Genomic DNA, 23,569 nt, shown 5'->3' with positions numbered 1-23,569 from the left:
AGCATTATATATGGCACAGCTTTCTATGGCATATCTATGGGGCAATAATGAACGGTGCAGAGCATTCTATATGGGGCACAGCTTTCTATGGCACATCTATGGGGCAATAATGAACGGTGCAGAGCATTGTATATGGGGCACAGCTTTCTATGGCACATCTATGGGGCAACAATGAACGGTGCAGAGCATTCTATATGGCACAGCTTTCTATGGCACATCTATGGGGCAATAATGAACGGTGCAGAGCATTGTATATGGGGCACAGCTTTCTATGGCACATCTATGGGGCAATAATGAACGGTGCAGAGCATTGTATATGGGGCACAGCTTTCTATGGCACATCTATGGGGCAACAATGAACGGTGCAGAGCATTGTATATGGGGCACAGCTTTCTATGGCACATCTATGGGGAAATCATGAACGGTGCAGAGCATTGTATATGGGGCACAGCATTCTATGGCACATCTATGGGGCCATAATGAACGGTGCAGAGCATTCTATATGGCACAGCTTTATAAGGAGCATCTATGGGGCCATAATGAACGGTGCAGAGCATTCTATATGGCACAGCTTTCTATGGCACATCTATGGGGCCATAATGAACGGTGCAGAGCATTATATATTGCACAGCTTTATAAGGAGCATCTATGGGGCCATAATGAACGGTGCAGAGCATTATATATGGCACAGCTTTATATGGAGCATCTTATGGGGCAATAATGAACAGTATGGAGCATTATATGTGGCACAGTTTTATGTGGAGCATCTATGGGGCAATAATGAAATCTATGGAGCATTATATGTGGCACAGTTTTATATGGAGCATCTATGGGGCCATAATGAAATGTATGGAGCATTATATGTGGCACAGTTTTATATGGAGCATCTATGGGGCCATAATGAAATGTATGGAGCATTATATGTGGCACAGCTTTATATGGAGCATCTTATGGGGCAATAATGAACGGTATGGAGCATCTATTTTTATTTTTGAAATTCACCGGTAGCTGCTGCATTTCCTACCCTAGGCTTATACTCGGGTCAATAAGTTTTCCCATTTTTTTGTGGCAAAATTAAGGGGGTCGGCTTATACTCGGGTCGGCTTATACTCGAGTATATACGGTATTTATCCAAATGAGGGTTGCGTCCAGGTGGAGGTGTCCAGTCTGACCTCTTATTTGTTGTTAGGATCCCTTTTCCTTCAGTCCAGGTGGGTTTGGAATCTTCTGTATCATTGAAATATTCCCTCAGGCGCAGTCTCCTGAAAAAATGTTCCATATCACTGCAGAGTTCAGTTTTATCCAGGGCCTAAGGCTACGTTGACACTTACGTTGCGTCGGGCGCAGGTTCGGCGACGCATAGCGGTGCATGCGTCATGCGCCCCTATATTTAACATGGGGGCGCATGGACATGCGTTGTCTTGCGTTTTGTGACGCATGCGTCATTTTGTTGCATTTTTTTTGCGCCGAAAATCAAGCCAAAATTGGACGCATGCATCACAAAAAGTTGCGTTTTGCATGCGTTATGCGTTGCGTCGCCGACGCTGTGCCGCACAATGCAAATGTGAACGTAGCCTTAGTAGGACAAAATGAGAGTCCCCTGGAGAGCACGGCCAGCTCCACTTTGTTGGGTTTATAATCTGAGAGATTAATGACACAGTTAGATGCTTTTGTGTCTGGAATGGAGTGGTTGTCCAAGTTGTCAGATTTTGGCTTTGTTTTGTATCTGCATAGAGTCCTGAATTGAGGCGCAATCTGTGCAGTTTCTTTTCCTTGTTATGAATCAGAAGGGCTCGTAGTTTGTTGTAGTATTGTTGTAATTTTTGCTCTGTGTCTTCTGTAAGTGTCTTCCTCAGAGTTTCAAATTGCCCTTGGACTTTACTCTTTATGCTGTAGCAGACATGCAAAAGATGATTCCTTAATCTCTCAGAAGTCCTGTGACACAGGTTTTGTGCATAATGGGTATTGTAGGTATGAAGAATTGGGTTTGTAATCCAGAGTCCTTTTGGAATTGGATTATCCTTTTTGCATTTAGATAGGAAAAAAATGTCGCTGTTCATTTGTGCACGTTTCTTCAGAAGTGGTTTTAGTTCCATAAAGATGCGGTACATTCTGGTATCCTCCATTTTGATACAGGAAAGATATATATCTTGGTACCGTGTTAGCCAGTAGATAGAAAAATGTTTAGAATTGAGAGTGCTCAGTGGTTGATACCTTTTAATGGCTAACTGAAAAGATGGTAACAAATTGCAAGCTTTCGAGACTACACAGGTCTCTTCATCAGGCAAAGACTAATACAAATTCTGAAGAATCACATATTTATGCACAACACAGCACAGAAAAAAAAACAAAAAAAAAAACATGGATAAGACAGGTGGCATGAAGCAGAATTACCATGAGTGATAAACAGTTATGTCCATAAATGTTGGGCCAGTTCTTAGATAAGGAATGTTTTATTGTCCTCTGATTGGGGTCTGTGTTGTGATGACCCCTCATAGTCTGAGGGGCAAGTTCCTTAGTTGATGTAAAAAGACATAAATCCATGTGACACATTCATTCCTGCAGTGAGAGTGTCAAAGGTCGTCATCAGTTTATATTCCCAGACTCTTCTGTCCCTCTGAGTTTTGAAGTTACCCTTTAACACAAGTAATTTCATGTCCATAATGCTATGATTTGGGAGACAAAAATGTATTGCCACAGGTAGATCCATTCTTTGACTGTTCTAATATTTTATGATTCATAAAATGACTTCTACCCTGATTACTATAAATTATCGGTAAAATGCAACATAATTAAGTAAATTATTTTGGAATTGTTAAGAAGTAATTAAAACAAAACACACCACTAGTAAATTACTAGAATCCATTTTAGTGGGGTAATGCTATGTTTAAGCAGTCTTTTTACGAATACATAAAGATTTATATAGCAGAGCACTGCAAACCTAAAAACAAGGCTTTGTTTCAAAACTAGATTTATTTCCAGAGCCTTTGTGGTTCATTGGGGAACTCTAACGCTTCATAATTTCTTCCAGGAACCTGGTTCCCCACCTGTTTTTCCTCGCGCTACAGCAAAACAGAACAGGAGGTAAGGGAATTACTAAGGAACAGGTGAGTTATTCCCTATAACATAGCCAATGAGTAACATAGCTTTGTGCAACAGTTTGTAAGATGGAAATTGCTTTAATATTTCCATCTTTCCTGTAGACTGTCAGTACTCTTTTATAAATAGTCGCTTTAAACTCAGGCTGACATACAATGGTGTGATGGTACAGAAAATGCAATGGGTTTATTGTGTAAGATGGTAACAAGAAAGGGAAAATAAAGATTTTTTCTATGTTATAACAGTATATTAAGATCCAGTTACTGGTCCCTATATTTAGGATGTAATTTCAGCGCTGAAATCTCATCTCTCGAGATCTTGGTCCCGAGATCACCATCTGCGCATGCGCCGCCCCCGGCAGCGGCTATATTACCAGAGTCCACCGCAGACACACAGGGAATAGTTGAATTAAAGGTGCTCTGGCCTGTCCCAAAATGGCAGCAGAGCCCCGGGTAGCGCCGGACACCCACGCAGCACCGGAGACACCTGCAGCATCGGCCAGCAACTGCTGGGCAGCCCTCATTCCAGCCTGTGACCTACACCCACGGTATCGGTAAGGCATGTCCGCTTTGTAAGACGCACCTCCCATTTTCCCCCCAACTTTGGGGGAAAAAAAGTGCATCTTACAAAGCGAAAAATACAGTAATTGGCAAAAGGAAAACCCACTAAACTATTTCAGGTATTTACTATAGGCCACTTGGACAGACTGAAGATATGGATGAACACTTTTTTTTACTTCCGATGTCTCTGTTCTCCAGAAAGTAGGACATAGTGATCATGGGAGATTTTAACTATCCAGATATTTGTTGGGAATCTCTCTCAGGCAAATGTAATGGGTCAAGAAAATTCTTCTCTTCTCTTGCTGACAACTTTATCTTTCAAAAGGTAGAAGAGAGAACAAGAGGATCTGCAATATTGGACCTAATTCTTACCAACAGGGAGGAAATGGTTGAGGAAGTAAAGGTGGCATTTAGGAGGCAGCGATCATCCTATTCTCAAATTTCAGATTATAAGTGGAGAAAGACCAGCAAGGACTCAAGACTTTAAGGTTGAACTTCGGAAAAGCAGATTTTAATGGACTTAGAAAAAGGTAAGGAAAGGTTCAATGGCTGGATGTTCTAAAGGACTGAAATGTCGAAGATGGGAGATTTTGTTAAATAAAATTCTCACTGCACAATTGGTAACAATCCCGAAAAGAAACAATTGGAAGCATTTAAAGAGACCAGATGAACACAGAACTTAATCATTTGATAAAAAGGTAAAAAAGAAATGTTTATTAACTGGAAAGAGGGGGATATATCTAAAGAAGAATATAATGCTGTATGCAGGGAAAGAGTTAGAAGAGCTAAAGCCAATAATGAAGTGAGGCTTGCAAGGGATACCAATAGCAGTAAAAAAGGATTTTGGGGGTATGTCAAAAACAAAAGAAAAGTAAAAGATACTATAGGATTTTTACAGGATGAAAATGGTGAAGTGGTCAAAAGTGATGTTGAGATGGCTGAACTTTTAAATTCCTATCTGTGTTCTCTAAGAAAGCAATTGTATCATCAACTGATCTGGCGGTGTCATCGAAGGAATAAGAGAATCCACACTAGCTATAAACAGAGAGATGGTGAGTGAACACTTAGCTAATTTAAATGAATTAAAACCTCTTGGTCCAGATGAATTACATCCTAGGGTACTGAAAGAGATAGCAGGGGAAATTACAGAACCACTAGCCAGAATATTTGAAAAATCCTGGAAAACAGGAGAAGTCCCAGATGACTGGAGAAGGGCAAATTTTGTCCCGATCTTCAAAAAAGGAAAGAAGATGGAGCGAGAAAATTACAGGCCAGAGAGCCTTACTTCTATACCAGGAAAGGTCTTTGAACAAATTATTAAACAACATGTAAGTACTTGGATAAGAGTACACTAATTAACCTTTGCCAGTATGAGTTTGTAGCAAACAAGTCATGACATTACATAGTTATTACATAGTTATTAAGGTTGAAGGAAGACTTTAAGTCCATCTAGTTCAACCCACAGCCTAACCTAACATGCCCTAACATGTTGATCCAGAGGAAGGCAAAAAAACCCATGTGGCAAAGAGTAAGCTCCACATTGTGGAAAAAAATTCCTTCCTGACTACACATACGGTAATCAGACTAGTTCCCTGGATCAACGCCCTATCAAGGAATCTAGTATATATAACCTGTAACATTATACTTTTCAAGAAAGGCATCCAGTCCCCTCTTAAATTTAAAGGGAACCTGTCACCACGTTTTTGGAAGATGGGATAAAAATAGCGTTAAATAGGGGCAGAGGTGGGCGTTACATTAGTGTGTTTGTTATGCGTTTATTACCCACCTAAGTTGCCGAAATAACTTTGCAAAGTCTCCGTTTTCGCCTGTCAATCAGGCTGGTCAGGTCGCATGGGCGTTGTCTTCCCCCAGATTTGGCGTAGTTTTCCGTTGGTGGCGTAGTGGTGTGCGCATGCCCAAAGTCCGGAATCCTCTTCCAGGGGATTTAAAATAGCGCGGTGTTCGTTATTGCATTGGTGATCGGTGGGCGCGGCCATCTTCCTTTGGCCGCGCGTGCGCAGAAGCGGCGCTCTGCTGGCCGCGGCTTCAGGAAAATGGCCGCCGCGATATCCATCTGCGCACGCGCGGCATCCCGCGGCCATTTTCCTGAAGCCGCGGCCAGCAGAGCGCCGCTTCTGCGCACGCGCGGCCAAAGGAAGATGGCCGCGCCCACCGATCACCAATGCAATAACGAACACCGCGCTATTTTAAATCCCCTGGAAGAGGATTCCGGACTTTGGGCATGCGCACACCACTACGCCACCAACGGAAAACTACGCCAAATCTGGGTGAAGACACCACGCCCATGTGACCTGACCAGCCTGATTGACAGGCGAAAACGGAGACTTTGCAAAGTTATTTCGGCAACTTAGGTGGGTAATAAACGCATAACACACACACTAATGTAACGCCCACCTCTGCCCCTATTTAACGCTATTTTTATCCCATCTTCCAAAAACGTGGTGACAGGTTCCCTTTAAGTAATGAATCACTCATTACAACATCATACGGCAGAGAGTTCCATAGTCACACTGCTCTTACAGTAAAGAATCTGCGTCTGTTATTATGCTTAAACCTTCTTTCCTCTAGACGTAGAGGATGCCCCCTTGTCCCCGTCTCAGGTCTATTATTAAAAAGATCATCAGAAAGGTCTTTGTACTGTCCCCTCATATATTTATACATTAAAATAAGATCACTCCTTAGCCTTCGTTTTTCCAAACTAAATAGCCCCAAGTGTAATAACCTACCTTGGTATTGCAGACCCCCCAGTCCTCTAATAACCTTGGTCGCTCTTCTCTGCACCCGCTCTAGTTCAGCTATGTCTTTCTTATACACCGGAGACCAGAACTGTGCACAGTATTCTAAGTGTGGTCGAACTAGTGACTTGTATAGAGGTAAAATTATGTTCTCCTCATGAGCAACTATGTCTCTTTCAATGCATCCCATTATTTCATTTGCCTTTGTAGCAGCTGCCTGACACTGGCCACTAAATGGGAGTTTGTCATCCACCCATACACCCAGGTCTTTTTCATTGATGGTTTTTCCCAGAGTTTTAGAATTAAGCACATAGTTATACATCTTATTACTTCTACCCAAGTGCATGACCTTACATTTATCCCCATTAAAGCTCATTTGCCATTTATCAGCCCAAGCTTCTAGTTTACATAAATCATCCTGTAATTTAAAATTGTCCTCCTCTGTATTGATTACCATGCAGAGTTTAGTGTCATCTGCAAATATTGAAATTCTGCTCTGTATGCCCCATACAAGGTCATTAATAAATATGTTAAAAAGAAGAGGGCCCAAAACTGACCCCTGTGGTACCCCACTGCTAACGGTGACCCAGTCCGAGTGTGCTCCATTAATAACCACCCTTTGTTTCCTATCCCTGAGCCAGCTCTTAACTCACTTACACATATTTTCCCCTATCCCCATTATTCTCATTTTATGTATCAACCTTTTCTGTGGCACAGTATCAAAAGCTTTTGGAAAGTCCATATACACTACGTCCACTGCGCTCCCTTGGTCCAGTCTGGAACTTACCTCTTCATAGAAATTGATCAGATTTGTCTGACAGGAATGGTCCCTAGTAAACCCATGTTGATATTGGGTCATGAGGTTATTCCTCCTCAGATACTCCAGTATAGCATCCCTTAGAATACCCTCCAGGATTTTACCCACAGTAGAGGTTAAGCTTACTGGCATATACAGTGGGGCAAAAAAGTATTTAGTCATTCAGCAATAGTGCAAGTTCCACCACTTAAAAAGATGAGAGGCGTCTGTAATTTACATCATAGGTAGACCTCAACTATGGGAGACAAACTGAGAGAAAAAAATCCAGAAAATCACATTGTCTGTTTTTTTATCATTTTATTTGCATATTATGGTGGAAAATAAGTATTTGGTCAGAAACAAAATTTCATCTCAATACTTTGTAATATATCCTTTGTTGGCAATGACAGAGGTCAAACGTTTTCTGTAAGTCTTCACAAGGTTGCCACACACTGTTGTTGGTATGTTGGCCCATTCCTCCATGCAGATCTCCTCTAGAGCAGTGATGTTTTTGGCTTTTCGTTTGGCAACACGGACTTTCAACTCCCTCCAAAGGTTTTCTATAGGGTTGAGATCTGGAGACTGGCTAGGCCACTCCAGGACCTTGAAATGCTTCTTACGAAGCCACTCCTCCGTTGCCCTGGCGGTGTGCTTTGGATCATTGTCATGTTGAAAGACCCAGCCACGTTTCATCTTCAATGCCCTTGCTGATGGAAGGAGGTTTGCACTCAAAATCTCACGATACATGGCCCCATTCATTCTTTTATGTACCCGGATCAGTCGTCCTGGCCCCTTTGCAGAGAAACAGCCCCAAAGCATGATGTTTCCACCACCATGCTTTACAGTAGGTAAGTAGGTATGGTGTTTGATGGATGCAACTCAGTATTCTTTTTCCTCCAAACACGACAAGTTGTGTTTCTACCAAACAGTTCCAGTTTGGTTTCATCAGACCATAGGACATTCTCCCAAAACTCCTCTGGATCATCCAAATGCTCTCTAGCAAACTTCAGACGGGCTCGGACATGTACTGGCTTAAGCAGTGGGACACGTCTGGCACTGCAGGATCTGAGTCCATGGTGGCGTAGTGTGTTACTTATGGTAGGCCTTGTTACATTGGTCCCAGCTCTCTGCAGTTCATTCACTAGGTCCCCCCGCGTGGTTCTGGGATTTTTGCTCACCGTTCTTGTGATCATTCTGACCCCACGGGGTGGGATTTTGCGTGGAGCCCCAGATCGAGGGAGATCATCAGTGGTCTTGAATGTCTTCCATTTTCTAATTATTGCTCCCACTGTTGATTTCTTCACTCCAAGCTGGTTGGCTATTGCAGATTCAGTCTTCCCAGCCTGGTGCAGGGCTACAATTTTGTTTCTGGTGTCCTTTGACAGCTCTTTGGTCTTCACCATAGTGGAGTTTGGAGTCAGACTGTTTGAGGGTGTGAACAGGTGTCTTTTTATACTGATAACAAGTTTAAACAGGTGCCATTACTACAGGTAATGAGTGGAGGAAAGAGGAGACTCTTAAAGAAGAAGTTACAGGTCTGTGAGAGCCAGAAATCTTGATTGTTTGTTTCTGACCAAATACTTATTTTCCACCATAATATGCAAATAAAATGATAAAAAAAACAGACAATGTGATTTTCTGGATTTTTATTTCTCAGTTTGTCTCCCATAGTTGAGGTCTACCTATGATGTAAATTACAGACGCCTCTCATCTTTTTAAGTGGTGGAACTTGCACTATTGCTGAATGACTAAATACTTTTTTGCCCCACTGTAATTTACGAGTTCAGTTTTTGTCCTTTTGAATATTGGCACCACATTTGCTATACGCCAGTCCTGTGGTACAGACCCTGTTATTATGGAGTCTTTAACCCCTTAAGCCCCGAGGGTGGTTTGCACGTTAATGACCGGGCCAATTTTTACAATTCTGACCACTGTCCCTTTATGAGGCTATAACTCTGGAACGCTTCAACAGATCTTAGCGATTCTGACACTGTTTTCTCGTGACATATTGTACTTCATGATAGTGGTAAAATTTCTTCGATATAACTTGCGTTTATTTGTGAAAAAAACGGAAATTTGGCAAAAATTTTGAAAATTTCGCAATTTTCCAACTTTGAATTTTTATGCCCTCAGAGATATGTCACGCAAAATACTTAATAAGTAACATTTCCCACATGTCTACTTTACATAAGCACAATTTTGGAACCAACATTTTTTTTTGTTAGGGAGTTATAAGGGTTAAAAGTTGACCAGAAATTTCTCATTTTACAACACCATTTTTTTTTTAGGGACCACATCTCATTTGAAGTCATTTTGAGGGGTCTATATGATAGAAAATACCCAAGTGTGACACCATTCTAAAAACTGCACCCCTCAAGGTGCTCAAAACCACATTCAAGAAGTTTATTTACCCTTCAGGTGTTTCACAGGAATTTTTGGAATGTTTAAATAAAAATGAACATTTAACTTTTTTTCACACAAAATTTATTTCAGCTCCAATTTGTTTTATTTTACCAAGGGTAACAGGAGAAAATGGACCCCAAAAGTTATTGTACAATTTGTCCTGAGTACGCTGATACCCCATATGTGGGGGTAAACCACTGTTTGGGCGCATGGCAGAGCTCGGAAGGAAAGGAGCGCCATTTTACTTTTCAATGCAGAATTGACTGGAATTGAGATGGGACGCCATGTTGCGTTTGGAGAGTCCCTGATGTGCGTAAACATTGAAACCCCCCACAAGTGACACCATTTTGGAAAGTAGACCCCCTAAGGAACTTATCTAGATGTGTGGTGAGCACTTTGACCCACCAAGTGCTTCACAGAAGTTTATAATGCAGAGCCGTAAAAATAAAAAATCATATTTTTTCACAAAAATGATCTTTTTGCCCCCAATTTTTTTTTTCCCAAGGGTAAGAGAAGAAATTGGACCCCAAAAGTTGTTGTGCAATTTGTCCTGAGTACGCTGATACCAGATATGTGGGGGTAAACGACTGTTTGGGCGCATGGCAGAGCTCGGAAGGGAAGATGCGCCGATTGACTTTTCAATGTAAAATTGACTGGAATTGAGATGGGACACCATGTCGCGTTTGGAGAGCCCATGATGTGCCTAAACATTAAAACCCCCCACAAGTGACACCATTTTGGAAAGTAGACCCCCTAAGGAACTTATCTAGATGTGTTTTGAGAGCTTTGAACCCCCAAGTGTTTCACTACAGTTTATAACGCAGAGCCGTGAAAATAATTTTTTTTTTTCACAAAAATGATTTTTTAGCCCCCAGTTTTGTATTTTCACAAGGGTAACAGGATAAATTGGACCCCAAAAGTTGTTGTCCAATTTGTCTTGAGTATGCTGATACCCCATATGTGGGGGGAACCACCGTTTGGGCGCATGGCAGAGCTCGGAAGGGAAGGAGCGCCATTTGGAATGCAGACTTAGATGGATTGGTCTGCAGGCGTCACGTTGCATTTGCAGAGCCCCTGATGTACCCAAACAGTAGAAACCCCCCACAATTGACCCCATATTGGAAACTAGACCTCCCAAGGAACTTATCTAGATGTGTTGTGAGAACTTTGAACCCCCAAGTGTTTCACTACAGTTTACAACGCTGAGCCATGAAAATAAAAAATCTTTTTTTCCCCACAAAAATGATTTTTAGCCCCCCAAATTTTTATTTTCCCAAGGATAACAAGAGAACTTGGACCCCAAAACTTGTTGTCCAATTTTTCCCGAGTTTGCTGATACCCCATATGTTGGGGTAAACCCCTGTTTGGGCGCACAGGAGAGCTCGGAAGGGAAGAAGCACTGTTTTACTTTTTCAACGCAGAATTGGCTGGAATTGAGATCTGACGCCATGTCGCGTTTGGAGAGCCCTTGATGTGCCTGAATAGTGGAAACTCCCCAATTCTACCTGAAACCTTAATCCAAACACACCCCTAACCCTAATGCCAACTGTAACCCTAACCACATCCCTAACCCTGACACACCCCTAACTCTAATCCCAACCCTGATCCCAACCGTAAATGTAATCCAAACCCTAACCCTAACTTTAGCCCAAACCCTAACCCTAACTTTAGCCCCAACCCTAACCCTAACTTTAGCCCCAACCCTAACCCTAACTTTAGCTCCCTACCCTAGCCCCAACCCTAACCCTAGCCCTAGCCCTAACCCTAATCCTAATGGGAAAATGGAAATAAATAAATTTTTTAATTTTTCGCTAACTAAGGGGGTGATGAAGGGGGGTTTGATTTATTTTTATAGCGGGTTTTTTAGCGGATTTTTATGATTGGCAGCCGTCACACACTGAAAGACGCTTTTTATTGCAAAAAATATTTTTTGCATTACCACATTTTGAGAGCTATAATTTTTCCATATTTTGGTCCACAGAGTCATGAGAGGTCTTGTTTTTTGCGGGATGAGTTGACATTTTTATTTGTAACATTTTCGGGCACGTGACATTTTTTGATTGCTTTTTATTCCGATTTTTATAAGGGAGAATTACCAAAAACCAGCTATTCATGAATTTCTTTTGGGGGAGGCGTTTATACCGTTCCGCGTTTGGTAAAATGGACAAAGCAGTTTTATTCTTCGGGTCAGTACGATTACAGCAATACCTCATTTATATCATTTTTTTATGTTTCGGTGCTTTTATACGATAAAAACTATTTTATAGAAAAAATAATTATTTTTGCATCACTTTATTCTGAGGATTATAACTTTTTTATTTTTTCTTTGATGACGCTGTATGGTGGCTCATTTTTGTGCAGGACAAGATGACGTTTTAAGCGGTACCATGGTTATTTATATCTGTCTTTTTGATCGCGTGTTATTCCATTTTTTATTTGGCGGTATGATAATAAAGCGTTGTTTTTTTGCCTCGTTTTTTTTTTTATTTTTTACGGTGTTCACTGAAGGGGTTAACTAGTGGAGCATTTTTATAGGTCGGGTCGCTACGGACGCGGCGATACTAAATATTTGTACTTTTATTGTTTTTTTTTATTATTTAGATAAAGAAATGTATTTATAGGAACAATATATATTTTTTTTTTTTGGTTTTTTGTTTTTTTTTACACATGTGAATTTTTTTTTTTACACTATAACATTGCCCCAGGGGTGGGCATGATGTTATAATGTAAGATCGCCGATCTGACACTTTGCTGTGCACTGTGTCAGATCGGCGATCTGACGTGCACAGCTCCTGGAGGCTTCCCGGCGCCTGCTCTGAGAAGGCGCAGTGAAGCCACCTCCCTGCAGGACCCGGATGCCGCGGCCATCTTGGATCCGGGCCTGCTGCAGGGAGGAGGAGGTAAGAGACCCACGGAGCAACGCCATTACATCGCGTTGCTCCGGGGGTCTCAGGGAAGCCTGCAGGGAGCCCCCTCCTTGCACGATGCTTCCCTATACCGCCGGAACACTGCGATCATGTTTGATCGCAGTGTGCCGGGGGTTAATGTGCCGGGGGCGGTCCGTGACCGCTCCTGGCACATAGTGCCGGATGTCAGCTGCTCCCCCGTGAGCGCGGCCGTTCGCATATGACGTACTATCCTGTCACTGGGAATTAAGCCCCAGGTCACCTTGACGGGATAGTACGTCATATGGGATTAAGGGGTTAAAAATTAAAAATAATGGTCTATCAATGACTGTACTTAATTCCTGCAGTACTCGGGGGTGTATCCCATTCGGGCCCGGGGATTTGTCAATTTTAGTGATTTTTAGACGCCGCCGTACTTCCTGCTGGGTTAAGCAGGTGACATTTAATGGGTAATTTTTGTTATCACTGATCATATTGTCTGCCATGGGATTTTCTTGTGTAAATACTGATGAAAAAAAGTAATTTAGCATATTGGCTTTTTCCTCATCCTCATCCACCATTTCACCCAGACTATTTTTAAGGGGGCCAACACTATAAGTTCTTACTATTTACGTAGCTAAAGAATATTTTGGGATTATTTTTACTCTCTTTGGCAATGAGTCTCTCTGTCTCAATTTTTGCTGCCTTGACTTGCTTTTTACAGAATTTATTTAATTTTCTGTATTTATTTAATGCCTCCTTACTAACTACTTCCTTTAAGTCTCTAAATGCTTTCTTTTTGTCACTTATTGCACCCCTTACAGCTTTATTTAGCCATATTGGTTTCCTCCTATGTCTAGTATGATTATTCCCATACGGTATATACTGTGCACAGGTCCTATCCAGGATGCTAATAAACGTCTCCCATTTTCTTTGTGTATTTTTATGTCTCAGGATATCGTCCCAGTTAATTGCACCAAGATCATCTCTCATACGTTGGAAATTTGCCCTCCTGAAGTTTAGTGTCCTTGTAACCCCTCTAACTACACATCTTATTAAAGGATACATGAAAACTTATTATTTTGTGATCACTATTCCCCAAGTGTCCCCCAACCCTTATATTTGATATGTGGTCTGGCCTGTTGGTTAATATTAGGTCTAGCAGTGCCCCGCTTCTTGTTGGTCCTGAACCAGTTGTGAAAGGTAGTTGTCTCTTATAGTTGTCAAAAACCGATTACCTTTGCTGGAACTGCAGCTTTCCGTTCCCCAATCTATTTCAGGGTAGTTGAAGTCCCCTATAATAATGACTTCTCCTTGCGTCGCAGCTTCATCTATTTGCTTTACAAGGATATTCTCCGTTGCTTCCATTACTTTTGGAGACTTATAACACACCCCTATCAGTAATTTATTATTTTTTCCCCCTCCCCTTATCTCCACCTACAGGGACTCTACATTTTCATTAGATTCACCTATATTATCACACAGGATGGGTTTTAAGGATGATTTTACATATAGACACACACCTCCCCCTCGCTTATCCATTCGGTCATTTCTGAACAGACTATAGCCCTGCAAGTTAACAGCCCAGTCATTGCTCTCATCCAGCCATGTTTCAGATATCCCCACCATGTCATAATTATGCTCCAACAACATTAATTTTAATTCGTCCATTTTGTTGGCGAGGCTTCTGGCATTAGTATACATGCACTTGATGTTCCTCTCTGTAATTCTATTCTTTCTTAAATTATTAACTGTTCTAACCCAACCCCCCATGCCACCGCCACCCCCAACTTCCTTATTTGTGCCCAGGTCTCTATCTGCACTATCTTCCCCTCCTATAAAATGAATACCCTCCCCCCAATCCCTAGTTTAAACACTCCTCCAACCTTCTAGCCATTTTCTCCCCCAGCACAGCTGCACCTTCCCCATTGAGGTGCAGCCCGTCCCTAGCGAAGAACCTGTAGCCAACTGAGAAGTCGGCCCAGTTCTGCAGGAACCCAAACCCCTCCTTCCAATTCTTAAGCCACTTATTAACCTCCCTAATCTCCCGTTGCCTCTCTGGCGTGACACGTGGTACAGGCAGTATTTCGGAAAATACCACGCTGGAGGTCCTTGCTTTCAGCTTGAAGCCTAATTCCCTGAAATCATCTTCAAGGACCTTCCACCTACCTCTAACTTTGTCATTTGTGCCAATGTGCACCATGACTGCTGGATCCTCACCAGCCCCTCCCAGTAATCTGTCAACCCGATCAGCGATGTGTCGGACTTGAGCGCCAGGCATGCAGCACACCGTTCGACGATCCCTGTCTTTGTGACAGATTGCCCTATCTGTTCCCCTAATAATTGAGTCCCCCACTACCAGCACCTGTCTGGTCTGCACTGCTCTCCTATTTCCCTCCTTACTGTAGCAGCCACTCCTCCGGCGTTCAGAGGACATGCCTGGCTGCAGCAGTGCTGCCCCTGTACTGGCACCCCCTCATCTGCCAACTTAGCAAACTTATTGGGGTGTACCAGATCAGAACTAGCCTCCCTGGCACTCTTCCCTCTACCCGGCCTTCTAACTATCACCCAGCTTGCTGCTCCACTGTCCTGCAGCTCCATCCTACCATACCCCCCTCATCTATCCCATTGAGTATCTGCTCAGTGAGCAGAAGACTCCTTTCCATATTGTCTATGGATCTCAGTGTTACCAGCTGCACATTTAGATCCAGAATCTGGGCTTCCACATGCACAACGTGCTCACATCTCGCACAGCAGTATGCACCCTCGACCGGCTGATGAAGGATTGCACTAAATGTGTCAGCACCGGCAGTAACAGCGGTGACGTCACCGCTGTGCTCTGCTTTACGGCCGGCGCTGACACAGTCAGGGCAGGAAAGCTGTCGGCAGCAGCGCGTGCATTAACAGTGCTCCTGCCGAAAGCAGTTTTAACCCTGTGGACGCCGGGGGACGTGACAGACATCAGAAAGTGAGTATGTACTGTTTTTTTTTTAACTTTTACAATGGTAACCAAGGTAAAAATCGGGTTACTAAGCGCGGCCCTGCGCTTAGTAACCCGATATTTACCCTGGTTACAAGTGAACACATCGCTGGATCGGCGTCACACACGCCGATCCAGCGATGACAGCGGGTGATCAGCGACCAAAAAAAGGTCCTGATCATTCCCATCGACCAACGATCTCCCAGCAGGGGCCTGATCGTTGGTCGCTGTCACACGTAAACGAGATCGTTAGCGGGATCGTTGCTACATCACCAAAAGCGTGACGTTGCAACGATATCGTTAACGATATCGTTATGTGTGACTCAGCCTTAACACACAGACATGTGAATGCGACATTAAGATCATGTCACTGACCTACCTTCTAATACTTCACAAACAAATACATCTTTATAAGTCAGTCAAGGAATTGTAATGTACAGTCTGAACTTGCAAATTCTTGTAAATTAAATTAGAATATTCACTCAAAATCAGGCTACTGTATTCTAATCAGACACAGCCTCAAAAACTGTAAATTATTATTCAAACTTACAATGTTTAGGACATAACTATGGTACTTTGAATTTGTTTGATCTTTAAGTATTTCTACCAATATATTTAGCTAGCTTTGTTATATATGTTATTTTTATATTAACGGGGTTGTTTAGCCTAGGGGCGACAGTCACTCTGTGTGATTGCAGACTTGAGAATCGTCACATTGTGTGTCCTTGTGCTGTGAGGATTCTCTGGAGCCAGGAGTGAACGGTCCTGTGACTGTAAGGGTACTGTCACACAGTGAAATTTTGATCGCTACGACGGCACGATCCGTGACGTCGCAGCGATCGTATGATTATCGCTCCAGCGTCGTAGACTGCGGTCACACGTTGCAATCACGGCGCTGGAGCGATGCCGAAGTCCCCGGGTAACCAGGGTAAACATCGGGTAACTAAGCGCAGGGCCGCGCTTAGTAACCCGATGTTTACCCTGGTTACCAGCGTAAACGTAAAAAAAACAAACAGTACATACTCACATTCCGGTGTCTGTCCCCGGCGTTCTGCTTCTCTCCACTGTGTAAGCGCCATAGCCGGAAAGCACAGCGGTGACGTCAGACGTCACCGCTGTGCTCGCTTTCCGGCTGGCCGGCGCTCACACTGCAGAGAAGCTGAGACGCCGGAGGACAGACACCGGAATGTGAGTATGTACTGTTTGTTTTTTTTACGTTTACGCTGGTAACCACGGTAAACATCGGGTTACTAAGCGCGGCCCTGCGCTTAATTACCCGATGTTTACCCTGGTTACAAGCGAACACATCGCTGGATCGCTGTCACACACAACGATCCAGCGATGTCAGCGGGTGATCAAGCGACGAAAGAAAGTTCCAAACGATCTGCTACGACGTACGATTCTCAGCAGGATCCCTGATCGCTGCTGCGTGTCAGACACTGCGATATCGTAACGATATCGCTAGAACGTCACGAATCGTACCGTCGTAGCGATCAAAATTTCACTGTGTGACAGTACCCTAAGTGTGTGATTTGCAAACTTCCAGCAACATTCCAACTAGACATGTCTGGCCTTGCTCAATACACTTGCATTGTGCGAGGCCACGCACATCTATTGGCATGTGACCACATGTATGAAAATCACATACTTGCAATCACGAGCTGAAGAATTCTCACAGCGTGCAGTATGGGAGGTTTAACAAGTCTGCAGTCACATAGAGTGATCGCAGACTTGTACACCAAGGCTGGACAACCCCTTTAACTTTTTTGTTCTTTATACAGAACTAAAGAGGACTAAGGAAAAATTAAATTACAAATGATCAGTTTCAATTTTCTAATAAAACTAAACATTGCAAACAAACACCACATTAAAGTATTACCCACTGTCACAGCTTCTAAACACTATAAAATACAGTTCTTTATTTTCCATAAAAGAGAAACACACCTGTCCAGCTTGTGCATTGTCACACACGTGTGGCTTATATATCTCGGCCAGGGTTGGAGGATTGTCATTTAAATCTAAAACCTGGATCATAACTCCAACTTGTGACACCTGAGAGGGGCTGTCTGAAACAAAAACACAACACAGAGACACAACAAAAAAAAAACAAAACAAAAGCACAACACCGAGACAAAAGAAAATATACAAAACAAATACATAAAACATATGTAAAAACATGATGCAGAAGTACACGAAAAGAGCACAAAAAATGAATTAGTAAAAATAGGAATTGAAGTACAAAATTCTTTAAAGTTTCCATAATAGGTGATAACAGACATTGCAATTTAGTTGTTATACTTCTTTGCTCCTTGAATACTGTATGTGTATATATATATATTTATGTATGACGGATCCAGATATGGTTACCCAAGACTTTGTAAGTGCTTGCCCATCCCTGCTCCTCAGTAGTGTTTTACTCTTCTTGCCTTTGATATGGAAACTACTGTATACAGGAAGATGGAGGGCCGCACAAAATGACATATTGCCCCAGGGCCACAGGTCGTGCACCCCTTCTCTAAAGTCTGTCTCTACTGAGATGCCCAACTCTTTTGATTCCAAATGTCCCATTCTGGAGATGTTGGTGACCACAAGCTCTGCAGACCAACCCCAAATGGCTCTTTGGTCCAACATTTTGGTACTACAACTGGACTGCTTCTTGATTAACTCAGCGTAGCTGATCAGCATCTACTATATCCATAACGGCGTCACTATGTCATTTTTTGAGTGCAGACTGTGCTATGTGGGTCTACTAATCTACATCATACATTCCTGAGACATAATGTGTCCAACTTATTCTTAACAAAGTTGTTAGCTGCTCTACGACACACTGAGGATCCCTCTCACCGGTCTCACGAGCTGTTACAGTGATGCTGTGCTCTTTCTTGATTTCTCTGTCCAAAAAAACATTTGTTCTGAGGGTCCCATCATCTGGATTTATCGTGAACAGTTCTTCAGGGTTAGAAACTGTCTCAATGGCATAACTGATTGAAAAAAATAAAGTGAAAACACAAAAACCGTTTTAGTAACAATAAATGATAACATTCTCATGTTTTTTTATTTGGTTTCACTATCCATCTTATACACATTAGGTTTCAGCCCTAAGTGATTGAGGAGCTACATAAACAAGTTGACTATTAATCATTTGATTTGAACAGGCAGGAGTCAATAGTCCAGAATACTGTATGTGTCAGGGTCATCAAAACTGGAAACTCATAAGGAACCCTTATTTTTTTTTTTTTTAATATGCATTAAAACTAACTATGTAAAACAACAACAGACAAGAATAAAATATAAAAAAGAAGCAGGAGAGTGACAATGGGTCCTGTGGTATGATTGGTATGATTATAGTAGCACCTGGAGGCACCACAGTCTCTAAGGCTACTTTCACACATCAGGTTTTTGCTGTCAGGCTCAATCCGACGAAATTTTTAAAAAAAACGGATCCGGCGGCATTTTATTGTTGGTATAGTACATCAGTCAGGCAATGACCAGTCATATAACAAATCTGTCCAATATATTTATAATTGTCACACATTACACAGTAACACTTGGTAAAATGTAAAGTTGTGTCTGTCCATATATACACCATATGATATAAAGGTGCAAATAAACATTAGATAAAACTTGGCCAGCTTCATGCATATCAGCAGGATCTGTTGGATACAATGTCTATGGAGACTCAACACTTCCCAAACAGCTATTGGACTTGCGTTAGTTATGTGGGGGGGTGTGCAGGCGGCTGGTTTGTTAAGGGGGGCACTATAGAGCTGTGTGCTAGATTCAGATTTAGATTAAGGCTACTTTCACACATCAGGTTTTCGCTGTCAGGCTCAATCCGGCCAAATTTAAAAAAACGGATCCGGCGAATGTTGCCGCCGGATCCGTTTTTTTCCCCATAGACTTGTATTAGTGCCGGATTGCGCCGGATGACAAATGCGTTTCGTCCAGTTTTCACCGGATCCGGCAAATCTGCCGTTTCCGGTTTCTGGAAAAAACGTCCATAGCAACGTTTTTTGTCTCCGGCAAAAAAGCCGGAAGCGATCCGGCGCTTCCGGCTGTTTGCTAGAATAGAAGCCTATGGGAGCCGGAAGGTGCCGGATCCGGAAAATGACGGATTCCGGCGCTGGATTCCAGTTTTTTAAACTGAGCATGCTCCAAATTTTTTTTTATGCAATTATCTGGATATTCTAGTCGGATCCGTAAAAAAACGGATCCGTCACATCAGTTTTTCACAATCTGTGCCGGATCCGTTTTTTCCCACATTCGCCGGATTGTGCCTGATGCAAAACACCTGATGCGTGAAAGTAGCCTAGGTATCCCTATAATGATATCCTATACAATATTACTTCCTTGCTGTGGAGGTTGGCACTCTAAAGGATCAGCGATAAATGGCGCAGTGCCCGTCTCTGCCACTACATCATGCTGCTCTCAGATTACATAGAAAAAACTGCTGACATATACCCTTTATATCTAGAGGGAGGAAAGGAGTATTTACAACTAATTGAAGCTATAAATTAAGGGTTCTCTTGTGAATAGTGTACTAGCAGATATAAATATAGTTAGACTCTATAGCAGTTATACAAGTAAAAATGTAATGCTAGGGGCATGTAAAACTTGGCAAAAGACACACGTTTACTAAGGGGCGTCATGCTCCCTATAACAGTAGTTCCCAATCCCCCCCATTCCTCTGCACTGTGCCAAAGTAAAGAGAAGTTTAAATTGACCAAAGGTCAAGCAGCTCTCTATTCAAAGTTCATGGGGCAGAAGGAAACAACCCTAACTTTTCATGTACCTGCCGCTCACTTTTGAGCTTGTTGAGATATTCTATTCTCATTAAAAGCCAGTGGATTTAATCACAGATTTCAGCTTATTGTACTGCTGCAGGCCCAGACAAAGCAGACATAAAGAAAAAGCTGTGAACACATCTCTCGTGGTCTGTGGGGAGGGGCAGTACGCCATCCCACCCTCGAGAAGGCGTCAGTCAATGGACACTAGTCTGCCCATACACTCCTATTCATTACAGCTACCATTAAACACACCATCCCAACCGCACTGACTATGCAGATAATACAAGATGGAAGTGTGTAATACCTAGTTTGGTTTCCACAGGGTAGATTTAAAAAAAAAAAAAGTTACAATACTGCAAGAAAAAAACACTTTCTTTTTTTCTACTAGCTAAATGAATGAAACTAAAAGTAAATAAATTGACATTATTTTAAGTGATATGTCTACATTTGATTACATGCTCAGAATATCATTCATGCTATCATTTAGGTGTCTAATGCAAATTAGGTTCATCAGGATGTTACCTGATAGAGCTGCTCTGTAAGTCAGGGTCTCGGGCCTGGACAACCCCTATAAGTGTCCCTGGAGGCTGGTTTTCCAGGACGCTTAAGGTATAAGGGTTTTGCGAGAACAGTGGGGTCTCATTTACGTTTCCCACAGTCACCCTCACAGTTGTGATATCCTTAAATGGTCCTCGACGAATATACTGAGGATCAATCACAGTGTTCATCACTTCAACACGAAATGTGAAAGAGCGGCGGGACTCAAAATCTAGAGGCTGGAAACAAAAAGGACAGTCCTGATTATTATACAATGCTGGCCAGCGACAGGGACATGCGAGAATATTGTAGGGTATTTGCCCAACAGCCAGTGATTAGTATACAATGCTGAACTGCCATATTACCCCCAGAAAAGTGGCTGCACAACTGTTTTGTTTCATAGAAGTTTGCAATGATAAGGAATTTGATTCTTTTTTTTATTTTTTAATTTTATGTTTTTATGAGTTATTTCACCTTTTCTATTCTGAGAATTCCATCTTGTCCTGCAGAGTCTGACATCACACTGAAAGTGTCCCCGGCATCACCATCCAAAATGCTGTAAGACATCACTGCATTCTCACCAATGTCTGGGTCATGTGCTCGCAGTCTGCCGATTACAGATCCTGGGGCAGTGTCCTCTAAAACGGTGAACTGATACAAGGCTGTAATAGAACAAGGGGCATAAAATCTGACCCTAATTTTCTTCAAAATAAATAAGTATCCATAGGAATCTATATTATTTATCATAAAATATACAACTGAGAATGTACTTGTCCAGTAATTCCCCCACACTAGGCATAAAGCACCACTCCAGGAGGTTTTTTTTAAAATTTTAGTGCTGAAGTGGTGCTACTAATGTAAGTTCCCTGTCGCTAATCTTATACTTACCAGCTGCTGCCTTTTGCTCTTCCCGATGCTGCACCGGTCCCACGTCGCCATCTTGTAACAGCAACTTCTGACCGACCGGAAGTCAGAGGTAATGGTCACAAGCTCTCAATGTAAGTCTATGACTCCCTCGTTCTGGTTCTCATAAACTAACATGGAGTTGTGACTTCCGGATTGTCCATCAAACACTGGAGCGTTTGGCAGGTCACAACCTGCAGAAGACGATCGGAGCGGCACCGAGAACAGATGAAGACGGCAGCTGGTAAGTATAAGGCTGGGTTCACATTACGTTATAGACAGTCCATTAGACGGACTGCGTTACACCGTGGCATACCGCGGTGTAACACAGTCCGTTAATGCCGCCATTAAGCCCTCTGTCGGACGCATCGCTAGCGCATGCCCAAAATGGGCGTGCGCTAACGATGTGCTGTCATTGAGTGACGGACCCTGGGACGCGGGCTGCAGCGTTTCCGGGTCCCTCACCGCTAGCGCAGATAGAGTATCTGCTAGCTCTATCTGCGCTAGTGCGATCACATTTCTGCACTTGCGTTAATGAAACCCGTTTAACGCATGTGTTGAAAGGGCTGCTTTAACACAATGTGAACCTAGCCTAATACTAGGGGCAGTGAAGTTACTGTACATTAGTAGCATCACTATAGCACTGCAATAAAAAAAAACATCAGCGTCATGCTTTGGACATGTTTTCTGGGTCTTTGTTAATGATAGCTTATCCCTAAGATAAGCCATTAATATCAGATCAGTGGGGCCCTGACTACAGCATCCCTACTTCTGGTCAGGGAGAGCACTAAATCCCCTTCATTGTTTTAACTTAGCGCATCTTAGTAGATTTTTTTGACACTGTGCCTAGTATTAACACCTCATATAAAAGATTGGGCAGAAATACGAAAAATATAGTAAGAACCGCTCATAAGTATCAGTTAAAAGTTGGAAAACAGCACACAAGTATTGCTCTTACTTTGAGGGAATTTGGGTGGGTTGTCATTGACATCAGTTAATGTAACAGTAACAGTAGTGGAGCCTGAAAGCCCTCCGACATGGCCTCCCATATCTTTGGCCTGTATGACAACCAGAAACTCATCCTGGGTCTCCCGGTCCATGTTAGGGATTGCAGTACGTATCACCCCTGATAAGTGAAAAAAGAGACTAATTTACAATAAAAAAATAAAGGTAATTCCTGGTACATGTGTTTTAATTACCAAAATAGTTCACATATTTTAAATCTGTGAAAGCATAAAGTGGTTTGTAGCCCAGATCGCTTGGAAGGTAACCCCAAAGTGTCAGTTACCAAATAGACTACCGTATATACTCGAGTATAAGCCGACCCGAGTATAAGCCGACCCCTCTAATTTTGCCACAAAAAACTGGGAAAACTTATTGACTCGAGTATAAGCCTAGGGTGGAAAATGCAGCAGGTACCGGTGAATTTCAAAATTAAAAATAGATGCTCCATACCATTCATTATGGCCCCATAGATGCTCCACATAAAGCTGTGCCATATATATAATGCTCTGCACCGTTGCCCCATAGATAGCTGTGCCATATATATAATGCTCTGCACCGTTGCCCCATAGCTGTGCCATATATATAATGCTCTGCACCGTTGCCCCATAGCTGTGCCATATATATAGTGCTCTGCACCGTTGCCCCATAGCTGTGCCATATATATAATGCTCTGCACCGTTGCCCCATAGCTGTGCCATATATATAGTGCTCTGCACCGTTGCCCCATAGCTGTGCCATATATATAATGCTCTGCACCGTTGCCCCATAGCTGTGCCATATATATAATGCTCTGCACCGTTGCCCCATAGCTGTGCCATATATATAATGCTCTGCACCGTTGCCCCATAGCTGTGCCAT

General features: G+C 42.6%; 1 protein-coding gene across 3 annotated transcripts in view; it reads right to left on the bottom strand.

Moving 5' to 3' along the window:
• Positions 1-23,569, bottom strand: part of CDH24 (cadherin 24) — a 246,919-nt gene that overhangs the window by 53,880 nt on the left and 169,470 nt on the right. For 2 of the 3 annotated variants that reach the window (XM_077299034.1, XM_077299040.1), the window contains exons 5-9: positions 22,665-22,832; positions 21,278-21,465; positions 20,789-21,042; positions 18,324-18,460; positions 17,424-17,545 (exon numbers count right to left, since the gene is read on the bottom strand). In XM_077299034.1, the coding sequence (XP_077155149.1) occupies positions 17,424-17,545; positions 18,324-18,460; positions 20,789-21,042; positions 21,278-21,465; positions 22,665-22,832 (869 nt within the window). Of the gene's footprint in view, positions 1-2,126; positions 3,063-17,423; positions 17,546-18,323; positions 18,461-20,788; positions 21,043-21,277; positions 21,466-22,664; positions 22,833-23,569 lie in introns of those variants that run through there. The other variant, XM_077299045.1, reaches the window with a different exon arrangement.

This window comes from Ranitomeya variabilis, chromosome 1 (genome assembly GCF_051348905.1).
Source record: "Ranitomeya variabilis isolate aRanVar5 chromosome 1, aRanVar5.hap1, whole genome shotgun sequence".
NCBI classification, from domain to species: Eukaryota; Metazoa; Chordata; class Amphibia; order Anura; family Dendrobatidae; genus Ranitomeya; species Ranitomeya variabilis.
Note: the sequence above shows the minus strand (reverse complement) of the source record. Positions and strands in the feature narration are given on the sequence as shown.